Source organism: Gadus macrocephalus, chromosome 8 (assembly GCF_031168955.1).
Source record: "Gadus macrocephalus chromosome 8, ASM3116895v1".
NCBI lineage: Eukaryota > Metazoa > Chordata > Actinopteri > Gadiformes > Gadidae > Gadus > Gadus macrocephalus.
Genome location: NC_082389.1, coordinates 17,834,057 through 17,854,546, shown reverse-complemented (window position 1 = coordinate 17,854,546; position 20,490 = coordinate 17,834,057). Strand labels below are relative to the sequence as shown.

Here is a 20,490-nt window from a genome sequence, read left to right as displayed (position 1 = left end):
AATTGAATGACACCACAACGTGTCATGTTTCCATAAAGCTATTTTATGTTTGTCATAAAAATAGCTTTAATCTGTGATTTGGTAACCTGCTGTAATATTACATCTTAATTTAAAATTAGGGTCTGTGTGTGTGTGTGTGTGTGTGTGTGTGTGTGTGTGTGTGTGTGTGTGTGTGTGTGTGTGTGTGTGTGTGTGTGTGTGTGTGTGTGTGTGTGTGTGTGTGTGTGTTTAAAGGTATTCAAACAGAACAAATTAACCTCTTTCTTCCTTTCCACCACTCTGTTGTAAGTGTGTTCACATCATGTCTCTTGCTCTTTGTGAGGGAAGTGTGAGAATGGCCACAGAGAAATGAGAAGCACACGTATCTGTAAATACTGTTCAAGTCAAAATCAAACTCAGAACAGGAAACCAACGGAGTGGAAAATACAACATGAATGCTGTGACTGTACTTCATCTTAAATCGCTCTGCAGCAGTCTAATGTGATTGAGAATGACGTAGAATAGCAATTCTATTTGTGAATATTTGTTGCTTTGAGACTCTCCCTCATATTATCAGCTGGGATGCCATATATTCAAAGCAGGGATAAAAAGATGGTTGGGCTATTAAAGAGGGTTGCTGTGGTTGTTATACCGAGTACTCCACATAATATATTTTCTTGATCTTCAAATACTGTAAGCAAAGTATTACAAATCCCTCTCTGCTGTGCACTTACAAAAGGGTCCGACTGTAGCCTCTATTTGTGATCCCATTTTTTGTACAAAGATTAGTAGGCTGACGTTTCTGGCGATAATGTACACAAAAATATACTAACCCAATTGCCCCAAATGACCGACCAGGCAATAGCGAGCTATAGGAATGACAAAGAACCAAAGTGCCCGCTGTGTTTGTTTGATGTTTACAATAAGCATTCATTTTCTTTCCAGAAACCTGACATTTGGTTTTGATAATATTGATTTTAATCCCCTCTATGTCATGTAGTGTTCATGTCGCCCAGTGGTAAACTTGCCACATCATTACTTCTACCGTTGAACCCCTTGTGACATCAGAATAAAAACAACAAGGCAACAGATCGTGCTATCTCACTCCTTCACAGTTTCCTCTGCCGCCAGTCCTCTGACCACACTTTTAAAAGTCGGACTCCTCCTCAGATTCCTCCCCTGGCCCCCTCCCTCATATTTCTGAATCTGCATACAGATTCAGTCCTGCTTCCTCTACGTCTGTATGCTCGCAGCCGTCTCCGCGCCTCGGCTGGACTGCAGCCGCCAGATAGTGACTGAGTGTGTGAACACACGGAGTGATTAACTGCCACTCTTGACCACAAGGCAGTTTCTTTCTCTTTGTTTCTTTTTTTCTCCTTACCGTCGTTGTTGTTTTCACGCGCTTGAGACACATTTCTGATTGATGACCGGCCGATAAGAAATGTGATCGCGACACAAAGATGTGTGTACTGGTTATGTAATAAGTAATATGCTCGCTGCTTTTGATTCATGCTGTATGCCAGAATGAGTCACTTGAAGGCCTGCTCACTGGTAGGCTACTCCACTCAACCCCTTCAGAAATGCGTTGTCAAGCATGTTTTCAACACCATCAGTTATAAGACAAAGCATAACAAAAAAACAGCAACAAAGATGTGTACACAACACGCAACAGATCTTTAACACTGCGTTGTAAACAGTCCACAAATCAACTCAGCTGAAGGGCCTCATCCATCACTGAGATCAACGGGGCCCCCTGTGTTTAGCCATCCGCGTATTGGTGGTTGTAAATTCCCTCTCCAATACTAAGAGTGAACCTCCAGAAACGGAGGTCTGCGGAAGAGGGGAAACCTGCTCGCTGCTTCCTGGTCATTGTGGAGAGTGCTGTTACAGAGGTCAGAGGTCAGGACCATGAGGTTTTTCCCACTTGCTGCTCAGTATATGCTACGTGTGATCTAAAAGTCAGCGCAAAGTGTGTGTGTGTGTGTGTGTGTGTGTGTGTGTGTGTGTGTGTGTGTGTGTGTGTGTGTGTGTGTGTGTGTGTGTGTGTGTGTGTGTGTGTGTGTGTGTGTGTGTGTGTGTGTGCGTGTGTGTGTGTGTGTGCGTGTGCATGTGCGAGTGCTATTGTCAGCATTTAAAGCAGAACATGCCTAAATCACACATCATGACTTACATGTGTTTCAATTCAGTTGGACACTAAAACATTTAAAAGGATGTGAAGAAACAGCTGAAGGGGAGGCTATCCTCAACCTCATGAAACAGAGTCCCTTTGTGCTGAAATCTGTGGTGTTATTCTGTCTGTCTGAGAAGGCAACACGCGTGTGAAACATCTGAGCACATGGGAAAATAATATATGGTTTCTTTCACAAAGAAGCCACTGCATCTCATCACTCTCTTTGGCACTTCTGCTTCTCGGCGGTCTTCTTATCCTCAGATCGGACCTGGACCGTGGTCGTCATGCACTCCCTGGCGGAACGGGCCTCAGATTGTCTTTATCAATGCATGGAAGTCTTATTAGACTTTGACTTTTTGAGTCCCCTTTATCCAAAGAAACTTGTGAATCCACAGGATATGTGATCTAGGGTCGGCTGCAGGAAGCTCACAGGTGGGCTGTGAACGTTGTGGGTCCAACCCTGAATCATACAGCTCGGAGTCAAACACAGTAAACCTCCCTTCTCCATCCTGACGCCAAAGGTCCTCGATATGTGAAAAAATATTACTCCACCGCCAATGTCCAGGTCTTTCCGAAGAAAAATAACAGAGGAGAGGATTGAGTGAGGCAATGTTCTTGGGTGTGAAAAGCAGGATTTGAAGGTTGATATAATTTTGGAATCCAGTCCGACGGTTTTAAATGTACAACGAAGGCTGTGGAGGGATGACAAGACATCTTGATTTTCCTCATTGTGAAATCACTTCTACCCAATGACCCAGAGGCTGCATATAGAGCTTTCGTACAGACGAGTGACTTTGAATTTCCTATCTGATGCCACAACGCATACATAGTATGACTTGAGAATGGTGTCTGTACAGTTTTTAACAGAAAAGCAGAAGACACTGCTTCCCCTTGTATATAATCTGATCTGCGTGCGCTGAGAAGATTTGCTCAACTTCTGTGGTTTATCATTTCAAGGAATCTGTTTGTTATTTTCACACCATATCTTAACAGGCAGTGGACTGCTTGTTTTAGAGGATTTATTGAGGCCTATTTGAACATAATCTTTCTTCATTGCACTAACATTTGATCCTATTCCACTTTCATGAAACCTAGAGAGATGTGTGCTACCGACTAGCCTCTTCCTTAACATGACATGTTTATAAGATCAACTGGGATGGCATGTGGCCAGGAGGAAGAACAGGTTGGCTGGAAACCGGAGGGTTGCTAGTTCGATCCCCGGCTCCTCCTAGCTGAGTGTCGAGTTGTCCCTGAGCGAGACGCCGCACCCTGACTGGTCCTGATGAGCTGGCTGTCGCGTTGCTTGGTTGACTCCGCCATCGGTGTGTGAATGTGTGCATGAATGTGGGTGCATGGTAGGCAATGTTGTAAGGACCTTTGAGTGGCTGCTCGGGGAAAAAAACGCTGTATCAATGCGGTCAAATAAAAGAAAGGAAACTCCATCCTCCTGAGCAGGAAGGTCCAGCTGAAGGGTTGGTGGTTGAACCCCGATGTCTGAGGTCTCCCTGTGGGTCCTTTAGCAGGGGCCTGAGCGCCTGCCTGCTCCTCAATCACATGTTTCCCAATGGACTGTACTGTCCGTTGCAAGGGATAAAAGCCGTTCCTTCAAGATACAAAGGTAGACAATAGTGATATTTTCTTTAATATTTCCACTTCCACGGTGATAAAGTAGTTACAAATGTATTTAATTGACGTTGATGTATAAGGACAGCGTCTTCTGAAGTGAAACTGTAATCTCTACCCACCTATGTGTTGATATTTTGTGTGTGGTTTATTGCTTTCTACAGTGGCCGTTCCATGATTCCAACCACTTAAACACACACAAGTTGACTGGGATGTTTGTCAAGTTGTAATAAATCTGAACACATCCTGTTGACCTCCGTGCCCCCTGTGAGTTACGGTCATCGTCATTTAGGAATGACCGTAGAAAGTGTTTCTTAGAGTGTTATCGCATCAGCGTTGTATGAGAATAGAAGATTCCAGTAAAGGGTTTAAGCGTCTTACTCATTTCTGTGCTCAATGTCAAGACTGGTTCGATATGCTGATGGCGTTACATGGCTATTACATTTAATATTTGGATTGCCCTAAATACAATTAAATAATATTTTTATGACTTTGAATTGTAACTGTCTATGTAGCCTACATTTTGTTATATTTTTACAATCTCTCTTTCACTGGTAGACTTATTTTTGTGAGAGCAGGCGTCACGTGACCTATGCTTTTTAATTCTTCTGCATGTTCGAAATTAGGATAAGATACGCCACACTGCCTGACCTTACAGTCGTTTTACTGCCTACCCAAAATTGGTTGGCACATAATTAATAATATAAGCCCCTCTGACTCATTTTTTGTTCAAATTTAAATACTTCTGAAGTTCTTTGTTTTAAATGCATTGCTGCCCCCTATTGGTGATCCTGTCCTATGCTCACCCGGTCCACCAGAGGGCGCTGTTGATAAGTACCGCTACCTGACCCACTTCCGTCGCGGTTGTACACGTCACGACACATATCGTGTTTCCGAGTACACATCCCCGAGTCCCGAAGAAGGAGAGAACAAATACCCTCAAAATGGTATGTTTATTATTCAACTATGATCCAGATTAACACTTGTTAAAATTTTTGAATATAGTTATGGCTGTTAGACAAATGTTTATATTCAGTAGATGGTCAGATGGTGTTGGATGTGGCGACGGTATTTTTTAGCCGGTTCGGCAAAATGCCGTCCTCCAGCTTCCAGCGTGGCGCTACGGCTCCTGGCACGACTAGTGGCCTTCTCCCAGCTGTTGTGACCCTACAATGCAGGACAGTGATAACTAGTTACGGCTAGATAACAGTGGGCTATTCATAACCAGTTGATATCCTGGATAGAATTGTAATTCTTGTCGCGATTTTAGAATTTACCACACTATGCTTGTCTTGTATGAATGTGAGTTATAGACAGAACATGTGCAGAATGCATGCTAACCCGTCCTTTTTCTACGACTACAGGGTTTTGTCAAAGTGGTAAAGAACAAGGCCTACTTCAAGAGGTACCAGGTCAAATTCAGGAGGAGGAGAGGTAAGCTGCCCCTCAGGCCTACTAGCCTGTGCTAAACATTGAGCAGGGAGAGGGTAGAACTGGTTGTCTTTGCCTGGAGATATAACCAGCTTGAAATATGTGATCGTATTTGTAAAAAAACAACAACATTTGGTTACTTAAGTTGGCCATTCAATTCGGTAGTTATTGCAAGCCCTTTCTAGCAACCATTTTTTCCAGACATTCTCAAACGCAGTCCAAAGCACATGCATACGTTTACCATGCGTATACCTAACAACGAGGCCCTTCACAGGACGGTTCTCTGCTTCTTGATGATGTTAACGTTATGCTGAGCAAAATGTAGTTGGTCCTTCATTTGCACTAGCTGATGCTTACTGTCCTTTCAAGACGGGGCTGAGAGAAGCAGGATGAACAAAATATTAACTGTACTGTAGGACTAGCTTGTGCAATAGTATGAACAGTATTTGTGTCTGCAATCTGAACTGTTAAGTATTTTAAATCAGGAATATTAACCTGATATATTTGTTTTCCCTTTTTTAATCTCACAGAGGGAAAGACTGATTTCTTTGCCCGCAAACGTTTGGTCATCCAAGACAAGAACAAATACAACACGCCCAAGTACCGCATGATCGTCCGCTTCTCCAACAGGGACATTTGTTGCCAGGTAAAATATCAGAGAAAACCACCACGCTAAAACATTGATAACAAATGGAGGAGATATGATGTGGCCTGTTAAATCGGTCTGATGACTACTGTCATAAAGAAATGGATGGTTTTAAGTTCTCTGCTTCTTGATGATGTTAACGTTATGCTGAGCAAAATGTAGTTGGTCCTTCATTTGCACTAGCTGATGCTTACTGTCCTTTCAAGACGGGGCTGAGAGAAGCAGAGAGAGACTTCTCTCAAGTTGCTGTTTTGTACGATCTACATGTTCTCATAAGTCTTTCATTCTCTCCACTCCCATCTGTTGCAGATTGCTTATGCAAAGATCGAGGGAGACCACATAGTGGCTGCAGCCTACTCCCATGAGCTGCCCAAATATGGCATCACCGTCGGCCTGACTAACTATGCCGCGGCCTACTGCACTGGCCTGCTGCTGGCTCGCCGGGTAAGAGACACAATTGCTTAGAGTGCTTTGGTGCTGACACCAGCAATATGCATTTAAACTGGCAGATGCCTCATCATTGACTGTTGCTGATCAAGGCAGTTTTTAATGGTTGAATAGTGGTTATAGTGTTATGTGTATTTTCGATGGCTGCTACTGCCAATATTGGTGTGGATTTTGTTACTCATAGACGTATCGTTTGAAGTTGGGTCTTGTTATATGCCCCTTTCTATTTTTTGTCTGATCCTCACTAGCTCCTCAGCAAGTTTGGGCTGGACCAAGTGTACGACGGGCAGGTGGAGGTGACGGGCGACGAGTTCAACGTGGAGAGCGTGGACGGACAGCCGGGGGCCTTCACCTGCTACCTGGATGCCGGCCTGGCCAGGACCACCACGGGCAACAAGGTGTTCGGAGCGCTGAAGGGGGCGGTGGACGGAGGGCTTGCTATTCCTCACAGGTACGTGAAGAGAAGAGACCCACCGTCACCGTTTCACCACTCGTGTCCGATGTGAACATTGGAAGAGCCAAGCTTTGTGGCACACAATACAGAATCGCCTGTCAATGAGAAATTCAAAGGGTTGGGGGGGGAGACTAAAAACCTGTACACAAAAGTGACCCATGTCGGATTTGAGGGATGGTGTTGCACGTGCGATGCATGCTGCTCCTATAAACAATCCTGAGAAGCTTTTGGTTACTTAAGTTGGCAATTCAGTGCGGTAGCAGTGCCTCCTCAAGCAACCTGTTTTAGGACGTTCTCTAAAGCATTCCTAAGCCCGTACATGCGTTACATAGCAACATAGCCCGTCACGGGTCGTTCTCTGCTTCTTGATGATGTTAACGTTATGCTGAGCAAAATGTAGTTGGTCCTTCATTTGCACTAGCTGATGCTTACTGTCCTTTCAAGACGGGGCTGAGAGAAGCAGGATGAACTAAAAGAACAGTACTGTAGGAGCGTTGATGTATTATCACTAATCTCGCTCATTTAATTAGGTGACTACCTTGTATTTGAGGGGGGCTAAACATTATTCAAAACTAAATTAAAATTAGATGATACTAGACAAATTAATACAAGGATACATTTTATTGTTAGTGGAAAGGGGTTAGTTATGAAGTGTATCGATTTTTTGTGTCTCAAACTCAACTTTTGGGGGTCTTGTTTGTGTATTTCAGTCTAAAACGGTTCCCTGGTTATGATGTGGAGAGCAAAGAGTTCAACGCAGATTTGCACCGGAAACACATCATGGGTATGAACGTGTCCAACTACATGACCTACCTGATGGAGGAGGACGAAGACGCCTACAAGAAGCAGTTCTCCAGGTTCATCAAGAACGGAGTCGCGCCAGACACAGTAAGCCATGAAAGACGCGTTTATGATGGATGCTTCACTTAGGTTTTGGTTCGAAATGGCATCTTAAATCTGCCTGACGGCTACTGTAATAATCTTGTAAATTGTTTTCAGCTCTCTGCTTCTTGATGATGTTAACGTTATGCTGAGCAAAATGTAGTTGGTCCTTCATTTGCACTAGCTGATGCTTACTGTCCTTTCAAGACGGGGCTGAGAGAAGCAGAGAGAGAGAGAGAGAGATGTCTTTTCTCAGGTTGCTGTTTTCCTTCACTGCCTAACCAGTCTTTTTTTTATTTTTTTTAATTTCTAGGTAGAAGAAATGTACAAAAAAGCACACGCCGGCATCAGAGCAAGTCCAATTCACGTAAAGAAACCAAAAAAAGACGTCAAGAAGAAGAGGTCAGTGTCCTTTGATATCACCATGATATTTATCCCCACTATTTGAGGCCCGGCTCATAGTGGTATATTATACTGAACCAGTGAATAACGGTGGCGGTGGTCCTCCTGTTGACGGGCAGAATGCTAATGGCCTCTTTGCCCCCCGCAGGTGGAACCGCGCCAAGTTGTCTCTGGCACAGAGGAAGGACCGCGTCGCCCAGAAAAAGGCCAGCTTCCTTCGAGCGCAAGAACAAGAGGCAGGGGACGGTTAGACCTGGGCCCCCTGCCTCCACGGCCTCTAACTCACACACAAATAAATTTATTACAAACTCCTGCTGGGTCCTGTCGTCCAACTGTTCAATAGATTTTGAAACCGATTGTTTCATCGGGATAGACTTGTCTGGGTATAAAATCGACCTAATATAAAGGCAAGAAAGATCTGGGAAAAAATGTATATTTAGTGGTATGTTTTTATTGTGCAAAATCATGCTGGTTTTCAACTTCAAAAAAGTAATTGCATATCCATACAGCAACGACATCAATGACTACAGACTTCAAACAATGCATTCTTTCACTCAAAGTGATTAGACAATACATTTATGATAACATTTCAATTCATGACAGCTTCTTTCAGCAGAGGATTTGTTTTCACGTCAGCATTCAGATAATGGACTAGATTCCCAAAGTTTGCCATTTCCTTAAGATTGACGAGGTAAACATTCAGCGTTTTAAGAATTCTGTTTATGGCACTAATTGAGTGAAACCCAAATCATAAGTGTAGAACTCAACCTAGGGTGAAATTAAGACATTTAAAGATTGCCATAGAAAATGTATGACTAGAAGTGTCTGCACAGTATTCGAGTGCTGTACAGAACACTGCTATCGATCTCTTTTGAAGCTCATTGGGTGTTTCCTCTTCACTTAATGGAACAGGGCCTGTCACATAAGCCCCATGTAGTTAACGCCTTTTAATCTATAGCATTAACTGCTCTCGGGTGAGCTAAACTAGTCTACGCGACAACATTCTTGTCAAATATATGTTAATATATATAATGTCCATCAGCATTTATGATGTGTGCAATTGTAGTGATCCGACGTCGTGGAACAGTTTGTCGGCTATCCGCTATTGGCTCCTCTGTCACAGCAGCATCCTCCCTATTGGCTCCTGTCACAGCAGCATCCTCCCTATTGCCTCCTGTCACAGCCGCATCCTCCCGATTGGCTCCAACATACCAGCATGGATCCGCTTAATGAGGAGCCATTCTGATAGCAGATCTCGGGTGAATTAAATTGAGGGTTGTTCCAGCCGTGTCGATTTACCGTCGCTGTAGAGAAAAGGGCCCCAACAACACGTGTCCGGCTGGGGCCCCCCCAGGACCCCTGGGCCGTGAGGCGCGGCCGGGCCCCGATCACGAGTCCTTGGTGTGGGAGATCTGCCTCCACAGCAGCGCCTTGAGGTTGTTGAGGATGAGCGAGTGCTCCATGTTCATCTGCCCGCCGGCCGGGTCCCCCCCCAGCGCCATGCAGGCGTACAGCTGCCTCTCCAGCTCCTCGCCCAGCCCCGCCGGCGCCCCCCGCAACAGGTAGTCCTTCAGCGTGCCGCACGCCTTGGCCAGGTTGGGCCGCTCGGCCTCCTCGCGGCAGCGCCTCAGCGCCGCGTCGCAGGACGTGCGGCAGTCCACGCCGTACACGCAGTCGGCGTCCGTCTCGCAGCGGCGCGAGCGCATGGCGCGGCGGAACTCGTCCTCGGCGACCACGGCGCGCGTGTCGGTGAGCCGCAGCTCGTGGCGCTCGGTGTAGCCGAAGTGGGCGGCGGCCAGGTCGCAGATGAGGAAGCTGCCGTAGGTGCCGTGGAAGAGGTCCTCCACCAGCTCCAGGAGCCCCATGGAGATCTTGGCCTTGCGGGGCCAGGAGGGCGTGAACCACTGGTCCATGCTCCTCTGCACGCCGCCCGGCACCCAGGACACCAGCGGCCAGGGGAGGGCCAGGCCGTACAGGGGCCCGTAGGGGACCACCTCGGTCATGTACAGGTCCCCGCAGAAGCCCAGCAGCCGAGGGGTGTGGCCGTGGTCCTGGAGCAGCAGGCCCAGCAGCACCTGCCACGTCCACCAGACGCACCACAGCAGAGGAGATGTATGAGACAGCACTTTAGTTTATAGTTGCCTGTTTAAAAGGCATCCATTTTAACACCGGATGCGATGTTGATCAGCCATTAGGATGTTTATCCTACCCCATAGTGACATATGGGAGTGTGAATTATGAATTATTATATTAGTGAATTATGATGGATTGATAAGGCTTCCTATCGTGGATCTTTGTGGACACTCCCACATGTGATGTCATTTTAGGGTCGATTTTATAATGGCCATTATAAAATGGTGAATGTCTGTTAATGGATAATTTACCTGGGGCCATTAACAAGTACAAAGGATTTCCATGTCAATCGGATTTGTATTCGGTGAAGGCCTTCTCATACCTCGTCCATCTGGAGGAGAGCCCAAGTGGATCGGGCTTCGGGCAGGGACACCCTGCCGTCCTTGTTGCCATCGGCGACAAAGAGGATTTGACTGACCAGGCTAGCGAGGTTGGCCTGCTCCCCTAGCTTGGACTGAAAGAGAGAGTGAGAGGGAGAGTGTGAAAGAGAGATTGTGTGTGAGAGAGAGAGAGAGCAAACCATTTCTAATGATTAAGCTATCGGTTGAAACAATGTTGTCTAGACTTCTAGTATTTCCATGGGTTTCCACCGGATGGTGCAACGGCCATTAGGAATAGGCCTTAATGCTGGATAGAAGTGCAGTGATTAAATTTTCCACCCTGGATCGAATCCATCGGTTAAATTAGTTCCATTGCATGATATACTAGGTAGGATGTTTTTATGACATCCTCTTGTTCAGCCCACAGGCTGATTAGTATATGTCAACTGTGCAGTTCACCTCAGTCTAAAGGTTCAAGTGTCATTATGTTCACATGGGAGGCCTGGTCACATTTACCTTTGCACTATTTAGGTTAACCCAAATACCTTAAAGCAAAAAAGATCACTATGAATACTGTGGCATGCTATAGCACTCTATATGTATATATATATATCTTTCACTATTTCGGACCAATCAGGGCATTTCGACCAGGATTGGCTAAGGGATCTATCTTGCGTGTCAAACACAGGGGCGTGAACGGAACCACACTCAATGAGGGAGAACGTGGGGAGGGACGGGACATTAACTTTGGTCGCCGAGTTTCAACTTCTTGCTCTCAGCGATTCTCTCCCTCTTTCACACTACAACTCTAAAATTGTAGGCCATCTGCTCTTTTCAGAGCAGATGGCCTACACCCAAACAGGTTAGGCTCAAAACTGTAGAGGGACAATCTTCTCTTCTCGCTTTCCCACAAATCTCCATGGTCTGATGCACAGGCCACAGTCAGAGCACAGGTTGAGAAGAAGCAAGACTACAGCCTCCCCCACACATCTACTCTGCCACTATCTGACACACAGATAGCAGACAGCCCACAGACCTTGAAGAGCCATCAACACTGTGCCTTCCCCCATCGCTGATGCTGATTTGGCGAGGAACGGCCTCCCCCCTCCTCTGCACTCCCCCATCGACGATGACCTCCAGCCTCATCTCTCCCATAGCCACAACAACAACTCCAGCCCCAATGTCTCCTCCCTTTGCGATTTTCCAGCCAAATTTAAGAAACTGGAATATGTTGGCATCAAACTTGCATCTGTGTCAATGATAGCATCGCCACGTCATGGCCACAGGCTGATAACACCCAAGAGGATGGCGCCCCAGCCCCCCCCCTGTACTGATAGTAGTCCTGAGTATTATTGAGACAAAAAAGGGTTCAGCCGTAGACACAGTATAAAGGAAGTTTCACATAATCTGCTGAACCCAAGGTTGCCTACGTCAAAGCAGGGCAACTTTCGCATTCATGCTGTAACCACCAAGAGAGTAAACAAAGGGAATCTTAGACACACTGCTAACCTCACAAATCTCCTATCTATTGCCTCCAAACTAAAAACAACCTTAAAGCCTGTCAACAACACCATCAGGATGGCTCTACTTAATGTGAAGTCTCTTAATAACAAATAATTTTTAGTTAATGATTTTATTACCACTATTACCACAAATTAACAGTGCAACCGTTCTGATAGAGACAGCTCCTCCCAACTATAACTTTTTTTGATGCATGTAGATCTGGAAAAAGAGGTGGAGGGGTTGCTGCTATATTTAAAAATGTATTTCAGGGGAAACAGATGTTATTTGGTGATTTTCCATCGTTCGAATACCTTAGTGCTGTATTGAAATGCTCCCCCAGAGTTCTCCTATTAATTATTTACAGGCCTCCCACATATTCTGCAAATTTTTTTGATGACTTCACAGAATTATTGTCTAGCATCTCCACAGAATTTGACTGTCTAGTTATAACTGGTGACTTCAATTTTCATACTGATGATTTGAATGACAAGTGTGCAAAAAAACCTTTTACCATTTTGGACACATTTGAACTGTCTCAACATGTGAAAGAGGCTACTCATTGTAAGGGGCACACTCTAGACCTGGTTATCACAAAGGGCCTCAATGTTTCTGATCTCTCTGTGACTGATCCTTCCTTGTCTGACCACTTTTGTGTTTTCTTTAACATATCTTTTATTCCCGACATAGTCCAAAAACTGTATATCAATGACGATTCTAATGTACTTTTTAAAAAGGCCATCTCCTTGCTACCACCTCTAAACCCATGTTCTGCTGATGATCTTGTAGAAAACTTTAATTTGACAATTTTGAAAGTCATAGATGTCATTGCACCTTATAAGGTTAAAACGATTTCTGGAAAGCAAAAGGCACCCTGGAGAAAAGCTGCTTCTGTAACAGCACAGAAAAAAGAATGCAGGAAGGTTGAACGCATCTGGCGTAAAACAAAACTTCATATTCACCATGATATCTATAAAGAGAGCCTCCGTGCCTACAATTTAGACTTAAAAAATGCTAGAGAAATATTTTTCTCCAATATCATTAAAACCAACACTTATAATGCAAAAACCCTATTTGCAACTGTTGACAGACTGACCAACCCCCAACTCAAATTCCACCTGATCTCCATTTCACGCAGAAATGCAATGACTTTTTATGCTGATAAAATTGAAGGTATCAGACGCGCCATCAATATCTCCACTTCAAAGAAAAAAGTTGGACTACCACCCTGTTCAGGCAAAAATAACGTGGCAAGGATGGCATGCTTTAATGTTATAGACTCTCAAAATCTTGTGGAAACTGTGACACAACTAAAGCCAACAACCTGTTGCCTTGATACTATACCTACCAACCTCTTTAAGAATGTTTTCGACTGCCTAGCAGTAGACATATTGCAGATAGTTAACAACTCTCTCCAGTCAGGCAATTTCCCAAAAGCTTTGAAAACTGCAGTTATTAAACCCCTTTTAAAAAAGCGGAGCCTAGATGCCTCTATTATTAACAACTTAATCACTTCCTGGCATCAACTGGTTGCTATGACACCTTCCAATCAGGATTTCGACCCCTGAGACCACTGAGACCGCCCTTATTAAAGTTGTAAACGACATCCGTCTTAACACAGACTCTGGCAAAACCTCAATACTAATGCTACTTGACCTCAGTGCTGCATTCGACACTGTAGACCATACATTACTTCTGGACAGGTTAGAAAACTGGGTGGGGCTTTCAGGCACCGCCTTAAATTGGTTCAGGTCCTACCTACAAAATAGGAACTACTTTGTTTCCATTGGCGACTTTGTATCATGATCAACCAACGTGACATGTGGAGTCCCACAAGGTTCGATCTTAGGACCCTCTTTATTCAACATCTACATGCTCCCACTAGGGCAAATCATGCAAAATAACAATATTGACCATCATTGCTATGCTGATGACACGCAAATCTATGTATCGCTATCACCAAATGACTAACGGCCCATAGATCTGCTGTGCCATTGCATTGAGCAACTTCAACTAAATGAGGACAAAACAGAGATAATTGTATTTGGTTCTAAAACGGAAAGGCTTAAAGTAACCCAACACCTTCACTCTCTGTCCCTGAAAACCTCAATCAAAGCCAGAAATCTAGGGGTTATCATTGATTCAGATTTACATTTCGACAGTCACATCAAATCAGTTACAAAATCGGCATATTATCACCTTAAAAATGTAGCAAGACTTAGAGGGCTCATGTCCACCGAAGACTTACAAATACTTGTACATGCCTTTATCACTAGTAAGCTTGATTACTGCAATGGTCTCCTTACAGGTCTCCCAAAACAAACTCTGAGGAAGCTTCAGCTTGTTCAGAATGCTTCTGCTAGAGTTCTAACAAAGACCAAAAAATTTGATCATATCACACCAATTCTGAAATCGTTACATTGGCTTCCTGTAGGTCAGAGAATTGATTTTAAAATCATGTTGCTAACCTATAAATCCCTACATGGTTTAGGCCCAAAATATTTAACTGATATGCTTCCACTACATCAGCCTTCTAGACCACCAAGATCCTCTCAGACCAATCTGTTAACTATCCCCAGAGTAAACACAAAACATGGGAAAGCAGGATTTAGTTACTATGCAACAAATAGCTTGAATAAACTCCCAGAGGATTTAAGACTTGCCCCAACTCTGAGCACCTTTAAAACAAGACTGACGACTTTAATGTTTGCTATAGCTTTCTGCTAAATCTTAAATACATTGCACTTTCTAAAAAGCTTTTTTAACTTTGCCTTTATTTTCTATTTTAATACTAAAATGCCTTTTTAACTTTCTATTTTACCCATTTCTTTGCATATGTTTTTCTTTTACTTATCTATTATTTTATTTTATTGTATGACAATGTTTATATGTGAAGCACTTTGAGTCTGCCTTGTGTATGAAAGTGCTATATAAATAAAGTTGCCTTGCCTTGCCTAAAATGGACTGCATTTATATAGCGCTTTTCTAACCATTGGCCACTCAAAGCGCTTTACAATATTGCCTCACATTCACCATTCACGCACACATTCACACACCAACGGCGGAGTCAACCATGCAAGGCGACAGCCAGCTCGTCGGGAGCAGTTAGGGTTAGGTGCCTTGCTCAAGGACACCTCGACACTCAGCTAGGAGGAGCCAAGAACCGAACCAACAACCTTCAGGTTACCAACCCGCTCTACCTCCAGAGCTACTGCCGCACTCTACTGCACCTCTCAGCTCCACCTCATGGGCTCCAACATAGGACATGTATGACGCCTCGTCGCTACCCTGGGGACAGCCGGCCTCACCTTGAGGTGGTTGGACACCATCTCCCTGAACTTCTCCACCGACGTGCCCCTTGTGGGCGTGTCGAACACGGGCGCCTCCCTGCGCGGCTCAGGCTCCTCCCCCAGCTCGTAGGGCCCCGCGTCGCCCAGCCGGCAGCGGATGATGCCTTCCAGGTCCCCCCAGCTCCCCGTGTACACCTGGAGACCAGGAGCCAGCGGTCAGGCCCCCCCTCGCAGAGAAGGGCTCGCTCTACTAGTGTGTGCGTGTGTCTGTGTCTGTGTCCGTGTGTCCGTGTGTCCGTGTGTGTGTGTGTGTGCGTGCGTGTGTATATAACACTTATTTTACAGACCAAAAATAAAGTGTTGGATAATTTGTCTTTAGTGACTCTATACAAGTTGAAGTGAAAATAAATAAGTATAAAACCTCCTTTTGTACAGAATGTGCCGAGCGAGCGCCTCACCTGGTTGTTAGGGAGCGTGGAGAGACATCTTCCCATAGAGAGTGTTTCCTTATCACACAGACTGCTGCAGGCGGAGCCGTCAATCATACCCCTCTTGTATTTATCACACTGAGACACACAAACACACACACACACACACACATTAATAAGACTGATTGAAACAACAAGAGAAGGATAAATAGTAAGCAGACAAGTATTATATCCTCAACAAAACGTTCCACGAATCAAAAAATGGAGCTGAAGCCCACCAAGAAGATAAATGGGGGATGAAAGACAACAGGAAGGAGGAGTTGTGAAGGACAAAAGAAGAAGGAGAAAAATTTGACTCACGATGGCCGTCTTGCACTCGTGCCCCCTGCAGAGCTCTGTGTAGGTGGAGTACTGTCCGTACAGCACCCAGCTCCCCACCAGCACCGCCAGCCAGCTCAGGAACAGGTACTTCACCCGCACAAAGGAGATGCGAGCCTGAGCCCAAGGGAGAGACAACAACAATGAACACCTTGAGATGTTTTCACATTCAAACATTGAAAGGAAAAAGTAGCATGTCCCACAGGTTCAACAAGAGCGGATTACAGGTTTAGGAGGTCTTTAGATGTCATTGATGAGATGGCAGGGTTGGTGGTTCGTGGTTTCTGGCTCAAGGGTGACTACAAGTAGACTGTTGACATTGGGATTACAATTTATTTGACCTTACCAGTTATTTTGATTGAATTTCATTAAGTTTGAATCCCAATGACAACAGTCTACTTGGAGGCCCCCTTGAGCCTGATACCACAAACCCTTCCTGCTCCTTCATGGCATACATCTAAAGACATCCTAAGTCTGCTAGTCGCTTTGGAATTTAATATTGAAATTCAATCAGAAGACCTGGTATGGTATTATGATTGAATTTAAGTAGACATTGGAATTCAATACGTTTTAATCCCAATGTCTAACTATACTATCCTGTCTCACACACACACACACACACACACACACACACACACACACACACACACACACACACACACACACACACACACACACACACACACACACACACACACACACACACACACACACACCTATCCTGGATATGATCTATCTCCCCCCAGATATTTGTGGAGCAGGAGGTGATATCCTGTTGGAAGGTATTCACATATTTTTCACATTTTGTACAGCTTCTGTTAAACAACCTTCTTTATTTGTTCAAATGCAAATTACAGGCATTACAGGGTTGTCCACTTTGAAAGTCTGACAGGGAAATGATTCTTCCTTATCAACCCCTTAGTCGGTAGCTAATGGTAACCAAGTTACCTTGGTTACAAAGCATATGACCGATCACAAGGTATGGAGGGTCTTAGGAAGAAAACGAAGGACAAAGCGTGGGGAACTGGTCGGTGCGTTGATTGAAGCCCCACTCAATAAATCCACAGAGGCAGTAGTTCTGGTTGGACGCTGGACCCTGGCCTCAGTGGCCCAGTGGAAATCATTTCATCAACCTGTCAAACCAATCAGCAACTGAAAGGCAGGCTCCTCCGCAGCCACGCAGCAAAGCTGAGACTGAGAGGGAGTGTCTCTCCCAAAGCCATCAGGAACATGATCACTGATCCCAACCGGACCCCCCACCAAGCGGCCACACACTCTTGTACACTCGTACGCACGCACAGACACTCGTATGGTGACGACACATGTATTTTATGACCTATTTTCAGATCCCTTCAGATCGATTGCAGCATCTTGTTGCTTTTGACTGTTTCTTATTTATATTATTAATACCTTTACTGTTTCAGAAACGCATAGCCATTGCCCATTTCATTTCACTGTAAATCCTGTATGTGTATGGACGATGTAGTTCTTGTATCTTGAATTAGATACAGAGGGGAAAGATTTTCACGGGATTCCCCATCACATACAAAACATCGTCCTGGCCTATGACAGTTAAACTCTCCAATCACAACCTATAATATGCTGTCTTGAGGTAAACGGTGATATTTGACAGCAAGCTATCAAACAACTCTTGCGCTGTGGCAGCAAAGCAGCCATCATGCCAACTAAGCTGATCCTGAGCAAAGTTATTCTGGATTTGATCACATGTATCAATCGGACCAATGCCTTGCACAGAGGGGACAATAACTTAGTGTTGTTCTATGCAGGACAACAGCGGGCATGACAACATGGGGTATTTGCTATAATAACATTAGTGCTCAGATTCAAACCTAGATCAAGCTCAAGTATCCATAAATCCAAGACGAGAGCCAGCCAAAGCCACCCAACCCTCCAATAAGATCACACAACATGTTCAGCGCTGATGCCTGACCGCAGACAGGAACACGTGACAGTTGGTTGGTGTCCCTGTCAAGTAGGGTCTGATGACACACAGCCTTCGTGTTGAGACAAGACACAAACAGATCTAAAGATAGGTGTGGTGGTGTGAGGGAAACCTGGAAATCAGAGAGGAAAATGCTGGATATTCCGCCCTCACTCTACCCTGGGGTGAGCACTCAATGCTTTTCCAACCAGTTTCCAAAACGACAAAAAGATTGATTGAAGAAACTTGGACTTAGCCAAAGCATGTGTGATTAAATTTAGGGTTGAACCCCCCCACCTCATGTCTGCTGCCTACCTGTTGGAAACCTTGAGGTACAGGCCTAGAGACCTCACCTCTACCTGCTTCTTAATGACCCGGATCACACTTCAGTGTCAGAAGCTTTAGACAAAACAATATGTCATTGTGAGTCTTGAAGAGGTCTTTGCCAATGCAGCCGAAACACATTCCTGTAATAAACTTGTTTGATCAGTTCAATCGGAGCTCACACTGCTGCATCCGTGCAAACAAACGCACAACTAACTGCCGACAAAAAAAAACACAGACTCGACTCATCATCACATGAGGAGAGAAAAATGACCTTTAACAAGAGCTGTTAATGTCATTGGTTGGTCCCCCTGGGCCAGGAAACCCCTTCTGGACCGCGTGTGTGTGTGTATTTGTTTACATGCGTGTATGTGTGTGGGTTTTATTTTGTTAATCCGTACTTGGATAACCAACCAGAGAAGAGTGGCCTGTTGCATCCCCTAGGTGAAGCCACAGACCCGCTGTCTGCGATAAGACCACTCTCCACTTTTATTCACTACACGCTTATCCCTTAACCACATTGACGATTTATAAAAAAAAACCTCTTGTTAAACTTCGATGATACACACGTGCTGCAAAGTGGTCAGGTCAGGGTTTGTTAGGCAAGGGCACAATCTATCTAAAAGGCATTTACTTAAAACCTATCTCACACCGTTATTACTCCTTTCACCAAAATATATCCAAATACATTTTGAGTGCAATTAAAACACAGTCATTCTTTCTTTTTGTCCACACTTGCTAATCTATCTGGACTAGATGTAAACGAGCTGCTGGCTGGGAGCCACCCCTGGCCAATGACTGTTGCCCTGCTCCACTCTGCATGTGGACCAGGGCATTATTTCCCCTGTGATGCAACTTCAGACTCAATTAGGGGCTCAAACCAAGAGTCCTTGGAGACTGACAGCCAAAGTGAGTGGGAGAAAACAAAGCTAATAAGGAGATGGCTGAGAAAATATGTACGACGTGACCTTTGATTACGTGACACTCAAAGGCTTTGGGGTTAACATGGATCGTGAGGTTTTTTAAAGCAACAATTCCCTGGTGTCTTTACTCATTACCTTTATTATCTGTTATCAGTATTGTTAAAACGCCCACCAAGTGGTAGCTATATTAACAAAGGCATCTGTTAACATAATGAATAAATAAGCGGCATTCATACAACTTTTGATAATAACAAGTCGACCAGTGCAGTCAGGTGATCGAAGCAGTGTGTGCTACCGGAACGCAATGCTTCCTACTACAGTTACAGCTGTCACTCCGAATTGACACCATGACGCTACCGTTATCGTTATCATAATAGTTTCACGCTGATACATTGGCTATGTTGAATGGTAGACAAAACAGCGATTACCTGAAAGTAGAAGGACTTTTTCACCCAGGCCCTTGGAAACAGACCCTTCGCCATCACAAAAATGGATCATCTCAATACGTGGACCTGGCTGCGGGAGACCATCCACAACACGCGCAGACCGCAACCTCACAATGCGGCTTCCTAATTCGCTCCGATGACGAAGTCTCTAAACCCCGTTTACGAAAAGAGACGGAGAAACCCAAACCCATTTCTGACTGGACTCTCCTACCAAGCGACTTGTCGCTTCTGATCTGTGAAACGGCGGAGGAATGACACTCTCTATGCACGGTTGGCTCTGTGTTGCAGCTGCCCCGATCCCCGAGCGGCGCATACCTCTCACCGAGCGGAGATTAACTGCGCAGGCGCAAGGCGTAAGGTGACCGACAGTCCGCTGCATACTCTATCTTTAACGCATGGTGTTGTTTATCATTCAAGGAGATTATTGAGAATAATGCATGTGTATTTTCAGTTGATATTGCATGTCTAACCATTGTTAGCATTATTTTTATTTATTGTAGGGGAAACACATTAATAGATGACGTTATAGTGCCGACAACGGCCATGATTTTGAATAGTTATATTGTCGCGGTCTTGATTACTCGCATTTCCCAGTAAATATGCAAACATGTGACGGGAGAGAGATTTGAGAATACGTTTATATTGTAAACGGTTAAATTGTGATCAATTCATCGATCTTTAATCTATTCGATAAATGTCGATAAATTAAGCCTGGAACTCAAATATATTAAATACAATGGAAAATACATTCTTCCAAACATTTGAATACATC

The 20,490-nt window shown here is 44.6% G+C and overlaps 2 protein-coding genes across 2 annotated transcripts; one reads left to right on the top strand and one right to left on the bottom strand.

The window, feature by feature from the left end:
* Positions 1-4,565: 4,565 nt before the first annotated feature.
* Positions 4,566-8,345, top strand: rpl5a (ribosomal protein L5a). Its single transcript, XM_060059660.1, has 8 exons — positions 4,566-4,719; positions 5,137-5,206; positions 5,734-5,849; positions 6,159-6,293; positions 6,545-6,747; positions 7,461-7,638; positions 7,946-8,034; positions 8,183-8,345. The coding sequence occupies exons 1-8, from the start codon at positions 4,717-4,719 to the stop codon at positions 8,283-8,285; spliced, it is 897 nt and encodes a 298-aa protein (XP_059915643.1). The 5' UTR covers positions 4,566-4,716; the 3' UTR covers positions 8,286-8,345.
* Positions 8,346-8,465: 120 nt separating this feature from the next.
* On the bottom strand, positions 8,466-20,489 carry dipk1aa (divergent protein kinase domain 1Aa). The gene is made up of 6 exons (XM_060059658.1): positions 19,701-20,489; positions 16,066-16,200; positions 15,736-15,843; positions 15,296-15,472; positions 10,490-10,621; positions 8,466-10,109 (listed from the first exon to the last, which is right to left on the bottom strand). Exons 1-6 carry the CDS (start codon positions 19,752-19,754, stop codon positions 9,423-9,425), a joined length of 1,293 nt encoding a protein of 430 aa, XP_059915641.1. The 5' UTR covers positions 19,755-20,489; the 3' UTR covers positions 8,466-9,422.
* Position 20,490: the final 1 nt, after the last annotated feature.

Excerpts from the sequence above, each read along its gene's own strand:
- dipk1aa (XM_060059658.1), bottom strand. The coding sequence starts at position 19,754 with ATGGCGAAGGGTCTGTTTCCAAGGGCCTGGGTGAAAAAGTCCTTCTAC. Across the intron at positions 15,844-16,065 it reads ACGAGTGCAAGACGGCCATC|TGTGATAAATACAAGAGGGG; the intron begins GTGAGTCAAATT and ends TGTGTGTCTCAG. Across the intron at positions 10,622-15,295 it reads TGGTGTCCAACCACCTCAAG|TCCAAGCTAGGGGAGCAGGC; the intron begins GTGAGGCCGGCT and ends TCTCTCTTTCAG.
- rpl5a (XM_060059660.1), top strand. Across the intron at positions 5,207-5,733 it reads CAAATTCAGGAGGAGGAGAG|AGGGAAAGACTGATTTCTTT; the intron begins GTAAGCTGCCCC and ends TTAATCTCACAG. Across the intron at positions 6,294-6,544 it reads GCCTGCTGCTGGCTCGCCGG|CTCCTCAGCAAGTTTGGGCT; the intron begins GTAAGAGACACA and ends GATCCTCACTAG.